Source organism: Montipora foliosa, chromosome 8 (assembly GCF_036669935.1).
Source record: "Montipora foliosa isolate CH-2021 chromosome 8, ASM3666993v2, whole genome shotgun sequence".
Taxonomy (NCBI): Eukaryota; Metazoa; Cnidaria; class Anthozoa; order Scleractinia; family Acroporidae; genus Montipora; species Montipora foliosa.
Window position 1 is genome coordinate 31,642,023 of NC_090876.1, and position 22,500 is coordinate 31,664,522.

General features: G+C 39.5%; 1 protein-coding gene across 5 annotated transcripts in view; it reads right to left on the bottom strand.

Annotated features, from left to right (window-relative positions):
* Positions 1–22,500, bottom strand: part of LOC138012974 (V-type proton ATPase 116 kDa subunit a 1-like) — a 73,827-nt gene that overhangs the window by 50,790 nt on the left and 537 nt on the right. For 2 of the 5 annotated variants that reach the window (XM_068859923.1, XM_068859921.1), the window contains exons 3-6: positions 20,873–20,951; positions 13,932–14,029; positions 3,005–3,133; positions 2,455–2,531 (exon numbers count right to left, since the gene is read on the bottom strand). In XM_068859923.1, the coding sequence (XP_068716024.1) occupies positions 2,455–2,531; positions 3,005–3,133; positions 13,932–14,029; positions 20,873–20,951 (383 nt within the window). Of the gene's footprint in view, positions 1–2,454; positions 2,577–3,004; positions 3,134–13,931; positions 14,030–20,872; positions 20,952–22,500 lie in introns of all 5 variants that reach the window. The other 3 variants (XM_068859922.1, XM_068859919.1, XM_068859920.1) reach the window with 2 other exon arrangements.

Below are 22,500 nucleotides of genomic sequence, written 5' to 3' on the forward strand. Positions count from 1 at the left end.
CAATTTTTAATATCGTTACAAGTATCTTGAATATTTCTGCACAGAAATAATTACTACAGTCTCAGCGTGGTTCTTGAGAGCCAAATGCAAATACAGAATTAAGGGTGAAATACATGTACACATACATGTACCTTGTAAGGAGCCCTGTGTTGAGAGTGACCACAAGATAATACATGTACCTTATGTAGGCTTAAATATTTTTTTCTTTTAAAGATTGAAAGTAGCTTTTCAATGAAAGTGCATATGACTCAAATTTTTTTATTAGCTTGTTCCAAAGAGCTTTAAAAATGACGAGGAACAGCATTTATTTTCTTGTGATACCTCTCTTGATTACTGAGTTACTCAAGATTTTGATTTATTAGATGACTTGTGGCATCACATGGTGGACACAAAATGATGTAAAATCACAAAAAATAGAATATCTTCGAAGACTTTTTCTACATAGAACTGAAACTTTTTACAGTTGTTATACTCATCACAAACTTCCATGATATGACCTACTGTGATGCTTCCATGGCTACACAATGGGCTTAAGGCCCTCTCAATCCTAAGGGTAAAATCAGAGTTTCACAGGGCTCGAGACTAACTTTTTGGCTCACTACCCTAGTGGCTAGTATCAGGTCTGATCTCACTTGCCAAATCTAAATTTGCATTAGCCAGTCTCGTCATGCGCAGTTTCATTCATTTGTAATCACGAAAAAAAATCCTCATTTGCAAACACAACTCGCGCTTTTAGGTAAATAGCAAATATGCTTGAGTGTACAGCTTCCCGTATTTTTCTCATGAGGGCAAAGCTTTTGTGGCCTTGACGCAAATTCTCACACAACTGGTGCCAAAACTTTGCAACTCAAAAATGCACTGGAGTATGGAAAACGCAGATTATAGAGTAAATTAAGAAATAAACCGTACATAAAACTAAACTGCTCGTTTGGAAGTCTGTGGAAAGACTGTTCCTTTGATTAGAGCTATTTGCTATATTGAAATTTTAACCTGAAAGGGCCATTCTACGCATGAAGCTCAAAAGCAGCGGAATGCGGGAAAATAATTATCTGAAATAAGAGACTTGCCCTCACACAATATTTCTTTTTAAAAGTTTCAAACAGCAATCCATGCCTTTTATGCTTGAATGGCTTTCGGAGTGATTGGTGGGCACAGTGCTTGTGAGCAACTTTTCTCTCTTTTTACAGTATGTGAGATTCACCATTTGTAGTAAACGAGGTACGTTGCTCCATATTATCTTTTTTTTTTAATTCGCTGGGGTATTCCCTTATGATAAGCATTAAATTCACACTTTTTTTCTTGCCTCTAATTCGTCAGAACGCATCACATGCACAAAAACATTGTCTAATGATCGCAAACAATAAGAAACAGCTTACGATTGTGTTTCCATATCGTTGTTTCTTCGCTTTTGCATTGCTACTCCTCGCCAACAAGACATAATGATAGCAAATTTTCTATCCCTTGTGTCTTGTTTGCAATCATCAACGATTATCAGGGCTTGGTCAGGGATGAACGTAAAAGGTATTTCCATTTATGCAAACTGTTTGTGATCAAGCTCTTGGACGGTTGTTGTGATTGTTTGCAACGGAGTTACGTGCATATGGAAACAGCAGCCAAGAAGTTCAGGCATGATTTCACACATTATTTTTTCCAAAATCATGCTTAAAAGTTGGGGGTGCGGCTAAAACACGAGTCTTTACGGTAAACACCGCTCTTCATCATTTGAAAGCTCTTTTGAAAAAGCTAATAAAACATTTGTTTCCTATGTACTTTAAAGGGGCTATGTCACATTATTTTTAGGGTGTCTTGGGGACCCTGAGTTTAAAACTCGAAAATTGTACATGTAATATGGAATTCCTTTACTGATAAAATTATTGTTAAAACACAAACAAGACGATTCTGAGCAAAAACAACCTTTATCCGGCAATTTGCCATAAACACGAAAAACGTCGGGCTGACTTTTTTTTTTGGTTACCCGAATGCAATCCCTTTCAATCTTGTCCATTTGTGTCCATCCATGCTTCTTTTTCATTTTGCTGTATTACTTTTGTGTTGTTCAACAGTTTTAAGTCGTTATTGCATTGTTTCATTCTACTTTTTGGGAGTCATGAAAATACATCATTTTGCATGACATAGCCCCTTCAATGACATTGGCATGTTCACTGGTTTATCCTACATGTAAAAACCGTTGTCTTGATACACCTACAAGTACACTCTGTTCATGTGAAAGTTTTTGGTTTCAATCAATTTTACAGAGTTATAGGGGATGGGACATCCCTTTTATAAGGGAAGGGTTGACTGGGTTTAACCAGTGGGGAACCGCATGTTCTTTTCTAACCCCACCCTCCACTGGGCAAATTTGTTAACATAAAATTGAAAAGAAAAAAAAAAGATTTGCATGACATTGGGGCAATTTCTACCCTATGGGATATTACAAAAAGAATGACAACTAACCCCAGCTGAGTTGCTGTTGCTGTGGCAGCTGCTCCTTGAGGTTCCTCTCCCAAAAGAGCTTGCATGTCATCATTTCCCTGTGGTTCATGGATCTGTTGTTGATTATGCACATGAAGTTCGGCCTACATGTAATCAAAGTCACCAACACAACACCGTGTAGTAATACTACACTAAAAATACACAGCTAAAAACAAGCAATACAAGTCATGTGCATTCTATGTATCATTCTATTAGCAGGACGCAATATGGAGTTTGCCAGTACAAGAAACATGCTGTAACCAAACATCACAAAGATACATGTACCCTGAGCTGAATTTTTAAGAATAATAACATTCATAGCCAAAACCATGGACTTCTTTGCCGACTACATGTAACTTTAAAAAAAGAAGAGGGTTATGGCTGACAATCCAGTATGAAAGAGGAAGACTACTTTAGTCATTGGAACTTTCCAATTTGTTCTTTCTAAACAAAATTGAAATTGCTGCACACTGTAGGCGTAGAGTGTAAGAAGCCACTTGAAGCAATTGAGGGGGTGGCACATGTACAGTACCTCTTCAAAAAAAGTCTGTGTCTTGCGTAGAATATGTTTGAGTTCTGTCAACTCCAAGAAACTTTTCATAAGTGCTTCATAGTTTGCATTACTGTCTTTCATTTCATTCTCCAGCTGCTCAAACTGAGCCTAAGGAAACAACAGAAAAAATGCCAGTTACAGTAAAAGAAAATTGAAATTATATGAGGAAAACTGGGATAATATTACATACGGTATGTATCATGCCTTTTTGCTAACAAGATGACAGTGGTCTAGCTAGGCCGAAACTAAAGGGCGTTCTGCCCTTCTATTTTGCTGAGTGCCCCATGATTTTTATCTCTTGCCCTTTCGTTTTCCTCTAATTCTTGTCTCTAGAGTAAGTTAAAACAGTAGAGAGTAGATTTCTCTCAACTCCATGGAGAGTTCAGCATATTTCTGATTTATTTTCATTTTGAGCCGCAGCCACAGTTTGCTTTTTCCTTTTAAATTCACTATAAATCTGTTCAGAGACTAATATCGACTCCTTCAACCTTAATTTGAATAACCAAAAGAGGGATGGATACAGGGCCGCTCAAAAGAAAGTTGACAGTCTTGACTCGATCCTCCCTTCGAAAAACAGTAGGTCAAGACGTTAGAGTTTCAAGACACGAGAACCAAGGATTGAGAAACTAATTGAGAAATCGATCGAGAAAGATGAACTTTGGAATAATTTATGCATAAAATCCATGTATAAAAGAATTCAAGAAAGCAATTTATGTTTCAAAGAAACGAAGAAGATGCTCCCTGAGTACAAACTGGGTTGCCTGTGGTGTGTGTTACACAAAAACAGAGGGCACTGAGTTGAGTGGTATAGAAGGACCAGAAACTGGATTTTCTCAGGAGTAATGCTGGCCAGGCTAACCCGAAAAACAACGAAAAAAGCCTAGGAATCCAATAGGTACTCCTGGTAACTCCTACAATGGAAGAAGCAGGCCACCGGATCGACCTCAAATGTGGCACATTTCTCACCATCCCCAGAGCTGCTCGGGCCAGAAACCAAACACAACTTAGTTTTGTTTTGTTTCCTCAGAAACGTTTTATCAGTCGTACAGTAGTCTACTTGACTTTCATAATGATATTTTAAAATCAATTTTGACTGATCACAATCTTCTCTTGTCCAATGCTGTGCAAGACTTATCATCCACGGTTTTTACAAAGGTTTAAACCCTCAACTTCACACAATATTGATGTAAACCCTAAGCAGCCATTCAACGTCCTTGGCCAGTGAGAAAAATATCATCTTCACTTTCCTTGTGCACTTTTATTTATTAACTATTTCTGAAAAAAATAGAGGAGTTTCCGAAGCATTCCATCTGTGCAAAAACTAGCAAAATGCCCATGGACATGTAATTTACAGAGTAATAAGGAGCCTTCAAAAGTGAGAGTTGTAATATATCCCCAAACTGGATTCCGGATACAGTATTCAGTCTTTTCCATCATGACAAAAGATGAAACTTTATCATGTAAGAGACAATTGCTCAATTATGCCCGCAGTCGTGCTTTCGTCTTTGCCTCGGTTGCGGTTTTCGTCCAACCTAGGTGATTTCGCGGTAAACACTATCAGCAAAGACAAGGTATTACTGCGTGCAAATCCACTAATAGTTTCGAGCTGTACTGTATGCAGATTTTTACGGTAATTGCCTGCCACTAGAGTCCTTTTTTCTTTCAGCGCAGAAAATCGAAAATTGCTCTTGCCATGTTTCATTGATCTTTTGAAAATTCGCAAGTGCGGTTCGTTTGTTCAATTTATTTCTTGAGACCAGTTAAGCAACAAGCTCATTCCTTTTCTCAATAAAACTTGATAGACCCAACTCACGAGTGACTGTCAACTTACATGTACTTTTGAGCGGTACTGTACACAGTTCATTCTGTTTTATAAGGCTAGCAGTTTCCACTCTTTACAAATAGAGTTGACGATAGCAATTAATTTAAAGAAAAAGGATCCTGTCCAAGTCACAATAACTTCTTCTATCATTTTGCCCATATACACCAGACAGAAAAGAACCATTTATTGATGATATTTTAGAATAAAATAGATGTTAATGCTGGTAAGCAAATACTGGGCAGCGCCTGGGAGGAGAGCGTGACTTCCCATCATGTGACTACCTTATTTGGCTATTTCATTCATCCCGCCATGTGAGCCTTCTCAGTTTGACATTTCCAAAGCTCAACTAGTTCTGTTTTTTCCGTTGAGCAATTTAATCTTTGCTGGGGAATTTGCTGACCTCACAAACACGGTTTTTTTACGCCCCCTTGCTATCTAAAACCTTTTATTTATTACTGGAACTCGGGAACAATTTACTGAACGGCTTCACACCGTTGTTCCTTCCGCACCATCTTGTAGCTCGCGTACACCAAGCGTCCATCTGACCCGCAGAGAAACGTTCACGCTCCACCGTGAAGCCCCTTTACTTCAAGTGCCTCTGCTGAGGAAGTTTCATCCTATATAGACCCACCAATTGTCACCATCCCAGACGATGCGCTGCTTGAAACAGCGGTCAAAACGGTCAAATTTTATTCCAAGATGGCGTCCAAGCAAGAAGAGCTTCACACACAGACACGTCCCCAACCACGTTAGCCACTCTTATTTCCATCATCGTGGACGAAAATCGAGGAGTCTACCGCCAAATCAGTTCCTGCTCCAACCTCAATAGCCTCCGCCTCAATCTGTGCAACCTCGACAAACTCCCGCCATTTGCTACTCACCGACGACTTCGACTTCATAGCCAGCCTTCTCAACCATCCCAGTACCAGCAACAACATTCCTTCCCCATTTTTCAAGGACAGTCGCCGTTATCAGCACATGTTCCAACCAAAGTTAAACGCGCAACATTAAAGGGTGAGTATGTTGAGTTTGTCGCGGTGCTGCCAGAAAACTCGCGCCTTTCAGATAACGACCTTCCCGGGCTTTCCACTTCCTTTATCGGTAAACCACAAAGAGTTCCCCCCTCCTCTTGGAAAACGTAAGCCCAGCTCGATTCTTGTCGGCATTTTCTGTATGGTTTTCTCAGGGGTGGATCCAGGATTTTCATGAGTGATTTGCACCAACTAAACTAGGGGGGTTTGGGGGCATGCTCCCCCAAGAAAATTTGAAATTTGGTGCTCTCCGAATGCCATTTTTCCGCACCATCATAACATTGGCCTCGACAGTGTTCCATAGATAATCCTAAATCAGCTATATTAAATCTTTGAAAGCTACTCCTGTCGTTCCATCCTCACAAAGGTAGAATCCCACAAACCCTTCTCTGACTGTTTTGGTTGAATCAAGAAATCTGATCACCACTGAAAGATTTTCTTTGTTTGATACGTCAGCTGCTTCGTCAGACATAATAGAAAAATAATTGCTCCCCCTGATTTCCTGCGACAAATTATTCACTATGATAGCACCCACAGTTGTAATCATCTTGTTTTGACAGGTTTAAGAAATATGTCGCATTTCTGGGTGCAGTTTTCAAGTGACGTTGCAGTGTTGATCGCCGCTGTCAATTCGAAATTCTAATAGTGCCTGAAAGTTTCCAGAAAGACTGGCATTTTGTGGATCATCATCTCGTGGACCTCTGAGGGCTATGTTGTTTCTTTCGCAAAAAATTATTGTCTTGAACAGGGATTTCAGAATTTCGCGATTTGTTTTGATTTGTTGTTGAAGTAAGCTGTTTATCTGTCGATCAATTGGGAGCGATTTTCTTGTCATCTTTCTCAAAAAATTAAAACAAGAAGGATAGTTGACTTCGTGAACTGCAATAAAGGGCTGAAAAATAAGGTTTGGAAGAAATTTGAGTGATTTCTGCAAGTCTCTTGAACTACTCTGGATCCACCCCCTGGTTCTGCACTTCTCACTTCTTTTCCCCAAAGGGCGGTAGAGATGTTCCCCTATCAAGCGACCATTCGATTACCCAAAGGAAGTTGCGGGCTTGGCATGGCCTTCCTATGATGTTGACTTTCGTTGGAAAACAGCCACAAACCTCCCCCTCTAAAACAGACATCTAACCCAGGGTCCAAATTAACTTGTACATTTTGACCTGTTTTTATGGATACCAGAAAGCAACGACCGCATGGTCTTGTGTATGTGTCAAGCATTATCTTTTCACTTTCAAAAGCGCACATTTTGGAGAGAAAAGGTATCCGACCTTGAATGTACATTTAATAATGAAATCTATCTGCCCCCTAGTTTGTCAAAAATTTCAGGTAAGGAAACACTAGTCACACCCTGTCGAACAAAATCCGCCATAGTGGTACATTCCTCACACCAGTCCTTGAATCTCTTTACTGAGTCGTTTTTCCCCCTGCAATACATATTTTATGAGAAACAATGGCTTGTGAGGTTATGGAGGTTGTTAACGGAAAAACTCCTTCATTTCTATTTCAAAACAGTCTCAGGATAAAAAGTAAGACACCTCTTGGCAAACAGATCTGACCTTAACAATGGTGACCAGTTGTGAAATTCTGGTCGCCGGTACTCAATTTTTTAGTCGCATTGGCGGCCAGGAAGGCGCAATTTCAGACCCCGTAACCTGCCTCCAGAATAATCCCCATTCACCCCTGAGGGAGCTCCAGGGAATGGCCCGGAAAAACCACTACTACCTCTACACAGCCCGTCCCGTTGGCCTACGGAGTGCCCCTTCATTTTTAATCAGCTTTCCATATCCCCCCTCCCCCCCCTCCCTGTTCGACCTGCTCACAACTTCACCCTGATCCCTTTTGTTACTCATCTGTGCAATACAGGCTCCTACGGCACTATTATGTTTATCTGGCAGCACTTGACAACCTTCACATTGAGTCTGGCTGTCTCCTGGACATTCTGGCTATGCCAGTCCTTCACAAAAGTTTGAGGGAGATCAAGCTCTCCCATGGGAATGCAAGAAGGCTTGCCACCTGATCACCTCATCAGTTCTCCATAGCATCTACGTATACTAAGTTACAACCTTTTAAGTCTACCAATTGTTGACTCCTTTATGTTATGGGCTGCATTTACCCTTTCATTTTTTGGCTTCTTAAGAAGCAGCGAATTTACCTGCAATGGCAATTTCGACCCTCAGTCCCACCTTGCTAGAACAGACATTTCTTTCCATCCCAACATCCTTCACCCTACTTCATTTGACACTGCAATTTAAAAGTCCAAAACTGACCCTTTCTGGGAGACAGCCAGGCTCAGTTTTGCAAGGTCAAACTCAGACCTTTATGCATCGTCTGCCCTGCAAGATTATATGCTCAAAACTGCAACTCAAGACCCTGGCCAGCTACTCTTCAGCTTCTCCTGTGGACCATATCTCACCCAGACTTCACACACCAACAACTTATGGTCTCTCTTAAACCTCTGTGACAATGACAGCTCCTCCTCTGCCTCTCACAGCTTTAGTATTGGTGCTGCTACAACCGGCAGAATCACTGGCATTTTCAACTGGCTCTTCAAATTCTGGGTCGCTGGAATCATAACACATACCAAGCTTACATCAGGACTCCAAAGGAAACAATATGTCAGGTTCCTCAGTCATTGGCCTCTTGCTCCTCCTGCTAACAACCCCCTGGAATCCTTGAAAGCACTTGAGTATCTCATTGAAACTTGGATTTTTCTAACAATCAGTAATGATCTATGACAGTTCCTTGGATAACTTAATTCATATTTTCCTGTATTGTCCTGAACCTATAGTGTTTTCACCTATGGGTACAGCAATCATGTTGGCATCCCCCTGGAAGCCTGCTGTGTGCGTTTGCTTCCCCCCCACCCGCATTTCTCCTCGATACGATAATTGCCTTTCATCCCCTTTTCAGCCACATGCCAGCCATCACATGGGTGAAAGCACTATCCTAAGCTTAATGCCATGTTTCTCCTTTAAAACAAAAAAGGAAAAAGGCCCATTCGGCACTTGAGGGCTTTCTGTCACATTCTCTTTCCTTAGGCTTTCTGCCCTCTCGAGTTCATGTAGTACTATTGGAAATGACTATTTTGACGGAAATGTTTTGCACGAGGGTCCTATCCCCTCCAGCCAAATGTGTTGTGCGAGGGTCCTATCCCCTCCAGCTGAACGTTTTGTGTGAGGGTCCTATCCCCTCCAGTGTAATGTTTTTTTTTTGTTTTTGTTTTTTTTTTTTTTTTTTTTTTTCGCGAGGGTCCTATCCCCTCCAGTCAAATGTTTAGTGCGAGGGTCCTATCCCCTCCAGTCAAATGTTTAGTGCGAGGGTCCTATCCCCTCCAGTTAATTGTTTTGTGTGAGGGTCCTATCCCCTCCAGTCTCTATGCGATGCCCATTGGCTTTGGTTTTTTATTTTTTAATTTTTATTTTTATTTTTATTATTTTTTTTATTTATTTTTTTTTATATGCTCATGTCGTATTTTCGACCCCTATCTCCACTCGTCGGTTCTCTACTTTCACCTTTGGGGCAGGCAATGTTTGCTTTTGGCTATTGCAACTCCGTGGAGATGGGGTCATTTTCTCTCCCTGTCAAATTGAGAGCAAAACCACTAAATGGGCTTCGCACAGGGCACTCCTCGTTTATCTCGGCGTTTTGGGCGGGGAATTGCTGCCTGCGGCACCCCTTCAGCCCTGTGCTGAAGCCCCGTTAGGGAGGGGGCATATTGTTACTCTGCTGGACTGGGTTAACTTGGCCCCAGGACATTATGCCAGCAACTATGCCCGCCTTGCAATACAGGCATGAGGCACCCCCTCGGCTAGTTGCCGAGGCCCCTCATCCGGTGGTCCATACCGGCGGTGGGTATTATCCGAGCCTTGCCAGTACATTCCCTGCCCCTCGTTTACGCCCAAGTTGTGTGTATTGTCTTTTATTGCGCACCAAAGCATTAAATGATATTTTAGAATAAAATAGATGTTAATGCTGGTAAGCAAATACTGGGCAGCACCTGGGAGGAGAGCGTGACTTCCCATCATGTGACTACCTTATTTGGCTATTTCATTCATCCCGCCATGTGAGCCTTCTCAGTTTGACATTTCCAAAGCTCAACTAGTTCTGTTTTTTCCGTTGAGCAATTTAATCCCTCCCTCCCGCCCCGTTTGCTTTCTGGTTCTCTTGTATTTTATTTTATTTTTTCCTTATGAGCTTCTGTAACCTATTCAATAGTTCTCCTTAATAAAATATGGGCGGGGAATTGCTGCCTGCGGCACCCCTTCAGCCCTGTGCTGAAGCCCCGTTAGGGAGGGGGCATATTGTTACTCTGCTGGACTGGGTTAACTTGGCCCCAGGACATTATGCCAGCAACTATGCCCGCCTTGCAATACAGGCATGAGGCACCCCCTCGGCTAGTTGCCGAGGCCCCTCATCCGGTGGTCCATACCGGCGGTGGGTATTATCCGAGCCTTGCCAGTACATTCCCTGCCCCTCGTTTACGCCCAAGTTGTGTGTATTGTCTTTTATTGCGCACCAAAGCATTAACCGCTTTAAACCTTGTCTCTTAACAACAGACATACACATCATTTTTTATTTGTTATACTGTATGTTTCATATTATGCAACTGCCACATCTTTTCAGCACAAAGATTGAAAGGAAAAATACTTACCGGTATTTACAATTGGTGTTAATCCTGTCATAAACATTTATAATACCGTTTTCAATGTAAATAATGTTGACCCAGTCTTAAGATACGTATAATACCGTTGTCAATGTAAATAACTCCGATCTGTAATTAAGTAGCACTGTAATTATAAGTGGAACTGTAGTTAAGTGGACCTGTAATTAAGTAGATATGTAACTAAGTAGCACTGTTCTGTTTTTTTCCTTTCACTGTATTATTATTATTATTATTATTATTACTATTATCATTGTCATTATTATTATTATTATTATTATTTTATAATAATACTTTTATTAAACCCTTCTCAAATTAAAAATTAAATACAAATTCAGCACTACTGTAGTTTTAAAAAAAATGGCTTCTTGGTGGTCTGGTGGTTTTCACTCTTTACAAATAGAGTTGACGATAACAATTAATAAAAGGATTCTGTCCAAGTCACAATAACTTCTTATATCATTTTGCCCATAACACCAGACAGAAAAGAACACACCAAGTAATAAAAATAAATGGGAACCATTTACTGCTGCTTTAAACCTTGTCACTTAACCACAGACATACACATTATTTTTTATTTGTTATGTATTCAATATTATGCAACTGCCACATCTTCTTTTTAGCACAAAGATTGAAAGGAAAAATACTTAACGGTATTTACAATTGGTGTTAATCCTGTCTTAAACACTTATAATACCGTTTTCAATGTAAATAATGTTGACCCAGTCTTAAGATACATGGTTTGTACGTATAATAACGTTGTCAATGTAAATAACTCCGATCTGTAATTAAGGACGTTCGCGTGAAAATTGTTCAAAATTGATTTTTTTCTGAAACTTTTACCACTGTAAGATGATGAGTTAGTTATGTCAGAAATGTAAAAAAAATGGGGGGTCACCGACTTCGTTTTGGAGAGAACATGCCCGGAAAAACACCCAAAATGTGACAAAATCGAGCTTCGTTAGCGAATAAGGCCAGTGTCTGTAAACCCAAATATATTGCAATTAAATCTTTGAAGTGAAATCTTCTCTGCCAAATATTGTTTAAGTGGACTTATTAAGTGAATTTAGTCAACTGGTGATGTTCCTTAAAGATCAAGTTCGCATTTAGGGACCACAGTTTCACGCGCCTTGCAGCCGCAAGATGGAAGGATTTGATGTCCCGTGAGCAAAAATCTTGAAATTTTTTTAACTTCCCACATTGCTTTTTTGCTCATTTTTGGACAACGTGGAGATGATTGTAAATAAAATCCGTTTCTGGAAAGAAAAATAGGGGTCACCAAACGTCCAAGACCGTTAAATCCAGGCAAAGCTATAGCAATGGCCTTTTGCCCTAACATTTCTCATTTTTATTACTTAGCGAGCACACTCGTGTATGACGTGGCGTGTGCATTTGCGTGCGCAGTAAGGATGCGCAGAAACAATTGGCGCGAACGTCCTTAAGTAGCACTGTAATTACAAGTGGAACTGCAGTTAAGCGGAACTGTAAGTAGATAATAATAATAATAATAATAATTATTATGTACCTCCACTAGTAAAATATCTATAACTGTCAGGTCTAGGGAAGTCCTGCTTGACCCTTCTCTATTTCTAAATCACTGTCTTTAACGTCTAAGTTCCTCCTTCTCGAGATTCTCGATCCGCTTAGGCATAGGAGTGCGCTCCACAAAATTGCAAAGGACAGTTTCGCCCTGACCCATGAAATTGTTGTGGGGTGTCTTTCTTTTGCTTTTTTGCAGATAATAGCTCGGCTAATCTTGAGCGGTACCTCAGGCATTCGTCACCCATCCCTCCCGTCGTTGTGAATACCAGTGGGGTACCTTGCCCTATTTCTGTGACGCCAGAGTTGTATTTTCGCTTCTTTTCATTTTCATGAATCCTGTAGATCTGCTTGGGGCTGAGATCTCTATAAGAGTCCGCATTGGGATGACATACCCTTATATCGAAAAATGAAGCCCTCTGTCGCTCCCAGAAACCCCTACAGTGGACGTCAAGGCATGCATCGGGCTTGATTAGCCCCTCTGGCAAGCTCTTCGCCTGTAATAGGTTGTAATGCCGGTTCAACTTGCACATCGTAACCATGTCAAGCAGCTCGGCCTGTAGATCGCGTATTTCATTGTGGCACTGAATAACTAAGCCTCCACGCTGGCAGATCATCGCGTGATCCACTGTAAACGTGCTCCCACAAATGCACACTGACGGATTATCAGGTATCGGCCAATCATACCTAAGCCTAAAAGCATCACGAAATTCCCGCTTGTTGAGATCAAAATCCATGTCTTTGAGAGGAATAACCGTAAGCCAGTTGGATGCGCCTTTTTCACAGGCCAAGTCCACAGCTCTCTGTGTCTTGTCTGGCAACATAGCCTTCACCTCCTCAAGCTCTTCTCTCAGCCCATGATCCTTTTCCCTCCGGGTGGCGTATACCAGTCATTGTACCTCAGCTTCATCTGGGGTCTCATGGGATTGCTTCTCTATTTTACTTACAAGTGGAGCGCTTACCCTAATGGACGCTGAGTACTCTGCATCCACACTCTCAGATATAATAATAATAATAATAATAATTATTATTATTATTATTATTATTATTATTATTATTATTATAACTAAAAAATATAATTTAAAAAAAATTTTAAATAAAAGAAGAAAGCAGAATCTTCTCATTACTCAAATATCTACATGTAAATGTACATGTACCAGCCTCACAAATGGATGACTTTTCGATAAGAACAAATTTATTGTTCCATGTTATTTTATTTACGACATCTTCATACAGAGCATGTCGCCACATTAGTGGTTTTAAGTCAGACCAAGCATTGAGGAACTCCTTATAAGAATCTGGTATGGAAATCGAAGTCTATAAGTGTTTAAGTTAAATACATGCTGTACTCAATAAGAGTCGGGTCTCGGGTCAATAACCCGACAAGAAGGCTTCCTGACCCGTCAGATGAAATGTAAATATTCAGTTAAATATTACAACAAAATGTCTGGGTCACCCGTCAAATGGTATAAATGACCCCCCACTTGAAAAAATTAACTGGAACGCTGTGTACTGTATAAAATGATTTTTCCACCCACTTGACCTACAAAGACGTCAATTTTTCCAAGGACGATACTACACTCCTCAGCATATCTCTTCAACGCATCTTCAACCCACCTATCCCCGAATCATTAATTAAAGCACTTCCCTTGATTTTATTGTTACCTCTTGAAATAATAGAAATATAGTTTCCTTTATTCCCTAGCTGACATCACCATCAAGTGAAAGACCACAATGAAGAACAACAATGTCATGGCTTCAAAATTAGACCAAGAACAAATATTTAATGTGAATGCATGTGGCATACAATACAACAATATACATGCAACTTTGAAAAAACATAATGCTAACCTCAAGGTCAATCATTTCCCGCGGGTGGGGAGCTTCAGGATTTTCTCCAGTATCAACTACATGGATGTCAGCCTTTTCAATTTCCTTCTTTAAAAACCCTATCAAAAAAAGAAGCTTAAGCAAGAATCTGTACATGTACATGTACATAAGATAATATTTTGCAAGCAACGAATAGTAGCCTACAATACAAATCTCAATGTTGATTGATATTGCACATGCGAGGCAACATCCAAACCTGATTTTAGTTTATTCCTTTGCAATTTAACCAAGAATGGATAGAATGGATATAACACAATTTTTTCAGACCCAAATGTGTAAGCAGCATTGTTTCTCAAACTGATCATGAATGTTCAGACCTTTCATCACTTGAAACATACTAAATGTGGGTAAATAATTGTGTATACAAATGGAGGGATTTTCTGTTGGATGTCATTTCAAACTCAATGCAAAGGTGGACAGTTATGTGTCAATTCATCTTAACTCAATCAAGGTATTGCTTCCTCAAGAGGACAAATTCATTACCATGGCGCAAAATCAGTGTGACCATGTGACAACTCTGTAAATAGTTTATTAGTTCCCAAAGTACAGTGTACACTGCACATGTATTTACGGTGGTTTTACAAATCTAACAATGCAGTTTGTTTAGTTTCAATTTATTCCTCATTATACTACCAGAATGTTCAACCTGGTAATCAGAGTTCCTGGTTCGAGTTTTCAGTCTTATTAATTAATTTTTTTACAATACATGCGAATCATTCATTGCCCTATATCATTTTCATCTTGACTCAATCCAGGCTTTTAGCCAGGCGGCCGTCCAGCCGTCCAAAGGGCGGCCAGTTCTCAGAAATGGGAGATTTTCGACGGCCTGTTTTGGGCGGCCATTTACGAGCTTCTGTGCTTAATGTAAATAAAACAGTGTCTATAAATTAATAAAACATACATTTCTTTTTGCTCTCAAGAGTTGTTTTAGTGTTGCTGTCGTATTTTTCTTCTATATTAAAACTTTTTTAGCGAGTTTCCTTTCTGTTTTGATCAATTGAATCAAAGTTGAGCGAAGCGATTTCACAGGCAAAGCCACTGTTCAGTGATATTGACTTACCAAGTCGTCCCCAGGCTACTTTGCCGGCTGCTATAAATTAGTACACACGTTGGTGATTATTTATGAGGATATGAGTCAAAGATCATGCGCCTTCCAACTCGGTAAGACGATCTCACGGCTGCAAATGTTATTGTAATCGCTTGATTGTATTCTGCTCTGTTCAAGCGAAATCTGGCGGGCATTACAACAAAATAGCCATTTGGTGTAATGACATGTCCAATCATCGTAATATTGCTTTAGGAATACTAATAGTAGGTGAATAGTTAACGATTGTAGACCAGAATGCAGTTCGACCAACAAAGCCACGCATATCTGTTCTTTCGTGTAAATCATGGCTTGACAACTTCAAATTTCAATCACTCTTCATAACAACTGGAGTTCATATCCGAAATATAATTCAATGTTAAACAAGGTAAGTTGAGGAAAGGATAGCTTAGTAAAATTATCAAAGAAAAAACAGCGGTTTAATAGGTAACTTGAAAGACGTTTACAGCTGTCAGAATCGCGGAAATCACGTCTAAGAGGCTTCAATTTTTCAAAATTTTCTGGGGGAGCATGCCCCCAAACTCCCCTAGGAGGGGGGTTAGGGTTAGGCTGCAGGCGTCATGCTACGTGGGCCAAAGGCCCACATAAAATTTGGACTCCCACTTTCAAAATCCTGGCTAAAAGCCTGACTCAATCTACTGTATTGCCTCGGCCAGACCGACATATATGCATAATTGTACAATGTATTTCCATACTGTATCTGACCTTTCATGCGAAAACGTACACAAACAGTTTTGAGTTTAACAGGTAAAAATCAACAGCTACATGTAATCAATGGGTAGCCGACAGATTTTCTAACGCCTTCAAGGCCTTTCTCAACACATCTGGTGCTCAAGAAATCCCAATGGTTTGTGACGATTTTTCCAATGCTTTTTCTAACACTTTCAATGGGTAAAAAAGCCACTGTATAAAGCATTCACGTTGATAGCCAACACTTTCAACACTCTCAACGCTTTGCAGTTGCTTTTCAAATACATGTACTTTAGAAAAGGTCATAGTGGCAGAAAATTAATGCTTAAGCAGCACTGCACAATTAGAAATGAACAAAACAAAATACGAGAAAATGGAAGTCCCGATCATCGCACCATCCCATCAACTTGTCATTCACTGAGTACCCAGGATGACTCAGCTTAGGGAAAGTTTGAAATCTAATGCCGATCTACATGTAAAATCATAACAAAACAATGCTATCTTCATGAGCAGCGTCAAGCTCAAATCATCTACAATACCAACTGAAATTTTCTGTTTAATACACACAAAGACAACATTGAAATTCACACGACTTCCCAATCATCTGAAGCCGGTGTCAATTTCTTCCCATGAAAAGTAAACACGGCTATGCGGTAGTCTGTTCTCATACATGCATAATTGCATGAGTTCAAGAACTACAGTCATATTTTAATTTCTGCTTTGACACAAAATTAACCATACATGTACATGTATGTGTCAAACTTGACAATGATCAAACATGTCTGTTTGTCTTGCTTTTTGCGATCAAAATCATCAAGACACCTTTACAAACTCAACTCACAAGATAGACCAGTTCACGCTCTTGAGTGCATCATGGGTAATCAGGGGAACATGGTGGGAAATTCAAGGCATCATGACTCTACTTTTCTAGACTTTCATCTCCATGAACCAAACAAAATAATAAGCTCAAGTTCACAACTGAAATGAACTGGAGTTGGTACAGTATCTATATGTACATTTGTATTTGTTGAAATTCCTAAAATTAATATTACATTTTTTGTCTCCATACATTCTCTGTCATTTTGTGCCTTTGGAATTATAGGAAATTTATGGCAGAAACTTGGTTTGATAAATAATTTCTACAATGGCCATTCTCTTAAGTATTTATTCTGCCAAACCTTTGAGTGCATATCTTCTGTTTTGGAAACAGGAATAGCAGCACTTACATGTGTGTAAAATGCATGCAATATGGCATCTTTACGTGCAAAATACATGTGAAATACAAGCGCGAAACACGAGTGTAAAATAATATTTATGTGTGAGCTTGACAAGCACCTCAATTACACCCAAATTCAGTGTAATTCTGATAAGCAGAGCACCTTTTGTTATTCATACACACAAACTGAGTGTATTTTTCCTCGAGAAGAGTACACAAAATTAATTAATTGTGCATTCAATTGAGAAATACCGATTATCTTAAAAGCTAGATCTTTTGGATTTCCAATCAAACACAAAATTCAGTAGATAAATATTTACAAAAACAACATGTAGTATTCAACTAAAGGAATGCACTCTAAAATAACAGTTGTTTTTTTTATTAAATAAGCTCCCAAATTTGATAGTAACTGTTTTCACAAACATCGATAACTAACCACTTTCATTGGCAAGTAACAGAGTGTATGTATTGTCTTCTCAGCCGCGAATTCAACCCAGAGAAAAAAACCTACAGTAAACATTTTCTACAATTTTTGTGTTAAGTCAATAAAAACTTGTGTAAGGATGTAATTGTTTCGTTTTGTTTAAAATTACACCGTTCTGTACGAATGAAAACCACAGTCTTCGTAACGAATCTATTTACAAAGCTACGCAAATAGCGTCCCAAACACGAAGCTCTGGTCAGCATTAGGGCCTCTTCTTGTTATGAATGAAGTGGTATTGAGAACACGAATTTGAGAAACGTAGGCAAAGCAAAGTCCTGTATCGAAAAGAAACTTCAAGAATTGAACGCATTTCCTCGCCATCATCATGCGGATGATAGCAAGGGAAACTGAAAATAATTTTGATTGTTTACAACTTTCTGTGCAGACGTTTAGTTTTAGTTAAAACTTTGGAATGCAATCGAACTCACGCAATGCAAAGCTTGTGTCAGCATAATGGCATCTTGTTTATAATTGAAGCACTACTGCGAAAACTCGACAAAATAATTATAAGATACGTGTATCAAATTGACAGTTAAATGTAAATCGTACATGTACATAGGTCAACGCAAAGTTGATAGTGAAAGGAAATCCACTAGGCTTTTCATCGCCACTGTCATATCAGTATGCAGGTGTCATGTTGTCGCCCTCAACTATTTTTCACACGAATTTTGGTCGCTTGATGACAAGATGTTAAGCATTAAAGACTTTTAAATACCCCCAAAATATTAATAGGATTTGAAGAATTTCAATTTGTTGCCAATCTAAACCAATAAAAATTCTGTGTAAAAATAAAGCTTCAGAAAGGAAGAGTGTATTCAAAACCTTAACAGTTAAGCTAAAAAACCGGTAATTGTGAAGAAGAGCTCCCCAAAAAACCTGTCGGCCAACTGTCAATCAACTCTCGCCGACAGTCGGCCGACTATTGGCCAACTGTTGGCCGACAGTTGGGCAACTGTCGGCCAATGGTTGGCCAACAGTCGGCCGACAGTTGGGCAACAGTTGGCCGACTGTCGGCGACAGTTGACCGACAGTCGTCCGACAGGTGCCCAACTGTCGGCTGACTGTGGGCCAACTGTTGGCCGACAGTTGGGCAACAGTCGGCCGACTGTTACCCAACTGTCAGCCGACAGTTTGTGTTATGTTTGAGGCCAAAGTGTTGGCCGACTGTCGGCCAAGAGTCAGCCGACAGTCGGTGACCTGTTGGCAACCTGTCGGTAACGTGTCGGTAACATGTCGGCGGGGCAAACTGAAATGATCGTAAGCATTTACTTCTCTATTGCTTCTGATGAGTAGCATGATCACCGTACCCATTCTTGTAACATACCTAAAAATTGTGAAATTGTGTTTATTGGGGTGAAAAGCACTAATTTTGGCTTCTTTCACACCCAGACTTTCATATCTTTCTAATTGTTCGGAAAATATTAAAGTTTGCTTTGTTAAAACTGAATTTTTGATTCACCCATGACCCCTTGCAGGCGTGGTCTTTCATACAGATAGTCAATTGTGAGGCAAATAAAAAGTAAAAACAGAGAGCTTTCACTACATCTACATGGAGGATAGTATCCCATCATTTAGTTCTACTGACACCCTAAACGCTGGCTTTCGGCTCCACTTTTTGCTCCACTTTACAATTTGAGGTCAGAGCAGATGTCTCAAACTTTCTTAAAATAATTCCCCTGAAATTTCCTGAAAATTGCCCCTGCAAAGACATTGTGGACTTCCCAATAATATCCATAGAGGAAAGGTTACCAAGCCTTGTGAAGCACATGGAAATCATGGCTTCTTTGCGAAGTAGGATGTGATGTTTACTGGCACTCAAGACTTGGTTCAATATGGCCCGGCATGTTAAAAAAAAGTAGCGACTCAGTCAAAGGCTAATATTTTCGTGACCCTGAAAGCTACGATGACGAAACTGTGGAAATAGCTAGGGGAACTTGTGAGCATTCAGAAAATGCTTGGTTGGAACCCAGTTATGCCTTGGTTGGATCAGGAGCAACATTGAAAGAAGTGGTCTCAAAAAATATTATTGCGTAATTGCGGAACAGAAAAAGCGCAGCGACTGCTTTGAGAAGTGATTTCTCCATTCATAGTGGATCCCTCAAACTAATTTTTCTGTAAGTTAAAGCACAAGGTATGAGCATTTAGTTGAGATGGTTTTGACCCAAGATATCAATTGAAGACTTGTTTCAAACAATAACCTAGTGAGTGCCAGAATTCCAAAACACAGTGTTACAGTAAGGAAACTACGGAATTTTGAATCTTTTTAATGTGATTTAATAAACTTGAACTGTTGAAATTTGGCTCATATGTAGTATTTACTGTGTGTTGTCACTGGTTATTGTCCATTAATCCACATAAGTGTTCTCTCTTATGAAAAATGGTTTTGAGGACTTTCAATTTGAAAATTGTGTTATGCGTTACACTCATTATTTTCCTATTTTTCTATCCTTTTCCTTTGTTTTCTCAAGAAAAGAAAGTCGCTTTCCCTTTTTACACCCTGTATGCTAATCAAAAAGAATAACCTTAGCATTCAACAAAAATATAGCTTTATTGAAGATGTTAAACTGAATAAATCAGGAAATGTTTGTCAGTCACCCCCAAATGGGTATGGTGATTGTGCTACTCATCTGTTTCGTATGCTGAGCTGTAAAAAACAAGCGGACATATTCTCGCATAAACTTAAATGAATAAAGCTTTAACAATGTGATGACAGCAAAGTCCACGCAAGCGGGACAAGCGTCGACGAAATCGATTCGTTGAACCTTCGAAAGAACAGTCCACAAGAAGTCTTAGAAATAATCACTGCAATCAAAATATGTCGCAAGGAAGGTTTCAAATGTGGGCAGAATCAGGCTATGGATATTTTCTTCGCATGTAAAAGGAAAGGCAACCAAGGTCCATGACTAGCGGCTATGATCCTATTTTGCTGTTCGCAATTTACAGCTGAAACTTGTTCAGTTTCTGTTCTTTGGTGAGATTTCAACATTATACTAATCTGGCTTATGGAAACACAAAGTCATCGGAAACCCTTTACAACTCTACCGCAGAATTTTAATTACCGAGGGTTTACCTTGGTTGAGCCTAGCTGTAAATTTCCCTCGGCAGAAAATTGGCCTACCGCGGGAATACCGAGGGAAAGTCACGACAGGGTGACGCAGCAATGACGCGGTAAAGGGCCCAATACTTTCAGGCGGTACTGTAGCCAGAAAAGAGCATATGCACAGGAATGACATAGTCGATGTACACAAAAACAAGGCCCAAAGCCCCTGAAAAAACCTAGAGGGGCGACCAAATTGCACCCGCAAAAAGAAATAAGGATGCCTTCTCTCATTCCTTGAGAACGCAATAAGTAAACCTGAACAGTTTAACAATGAGATTACTTTCAAAATATTAATTTTTACACTTACTCAGTTTTCTTTCCATTTCCTCACATCGCCTCACTTCATTAACAAACTTGCGTTGAAAAGCATTTACATCTGGATTCAACTGCAGAAGAAATTAATCACATCAAGTATGCTGCTTTGTACAACTTAAACACTATGATATAATTCAGTGAAATACGTACAATCGTCCTGGTGAGTGGAGTCCTGAGAAGGACTTCCTGTTAAGGCTGACACTGACCGACGCCAAAACAAAATGAGTGGGAGTCATCTTCAGAGTCAAGTGATTAGTATAATTTTGGTAGATGGTACAAGTACATGTATAAACACTCTGGTTGTTGATGTGATCAGTCAAGTAAGTAGTGATGTTATTGGTTGACTGTCAGTTAAGCCTAATATACATGTACACTGTAGATGTTATTGGCTGTGACGATGGTGTGCTTCGATCCATCCAAGGTCATACATGTATTGCAAATTATGTGGGTCAGTAAATTGTTATTAAAATAAGTTGGTCAGTGTGAATCGATACAAATTTTCATCATTATTTAACATGATTATGTCTAGATAACCCGCAGCCGAGAAATGCTTTCAAAAAACTACACACCCGGCAGTCAGAAATTTTGACCAATTTTCTCCAAATAGCTCGCTTAATTCCTCTAAGAACATTATTTAGAATCGCTTGGCATTTCTGAAGAAACACTAAATACTTGGGTGAGGTTTTGTTGGTAATTTCTGTGGATATTCATCGGGAGTTGCCTTAGTGTGTCAGAACTTGAATATTTTCTAAGTCTCAAAAACATTGAGATTTCACTCTATGCCCAAGCTCAACAGTCACTTCTGCTTTTAACCCAAGGCAATATTTATAATCGCTTGAGATTTCTAAACAAATAATTTTATCGTATATTCTTAGAGGAATTAAGCGAGCTATTTGGAGAAAATTGGTCAAAATTTCTGACTGCCGGGTATCTAGTTTTTTGAAAGCACTTCCCGGCTGCCGGGTATCTAGACACGTCCATTTAACATCATATAACAATTCAATTGAATCTAGGAGTTTTCCAAGAAAGGTACATGTATGATTTGTTTATAAACAAATTTACAAACAGTTAAGCAATTAAAAAAATTATTTAGGATCTGAAACATTCACACATTCAAAAACAAGCACAGCTAAGACAAAAAAAATTTTATGCAACCATTGCTTTTCAAGCTTATATGCTCCCTCTCACTTTTCACATAATCATTCCAGTTCTTATTGACATGTTGCTCCTATCTGCACAACTTTAACAACCTTTGAACTTTCTCGCTCTGCATGTAAGCTTAAGTTCATTCTGTGCATCATGAGGCTTAAAGCCCTCTAGTCCAATATAATAATGACGTGGTATCATCTGTACAATACAAGTTATCTCACTTCAAACACTGAAGATCAGAATGGCTTGAGTTACTGTGCATAGAGTATGAAAGTACAGCAGACTGCTAAACTTGCTTACACTCTTTCTCAATGGAAGAAGGTTAAATAAATGAACATGCCAAGAAACTCAAAGACACTAAAAAAATAGTATTTTTGAGGTATCGATCTACATGTAAGTTGTTACATGCACTGACTACATCATGACAAATTCAGAGATTAAAACCCTTTGAACATGAGAAAGAATAATTAT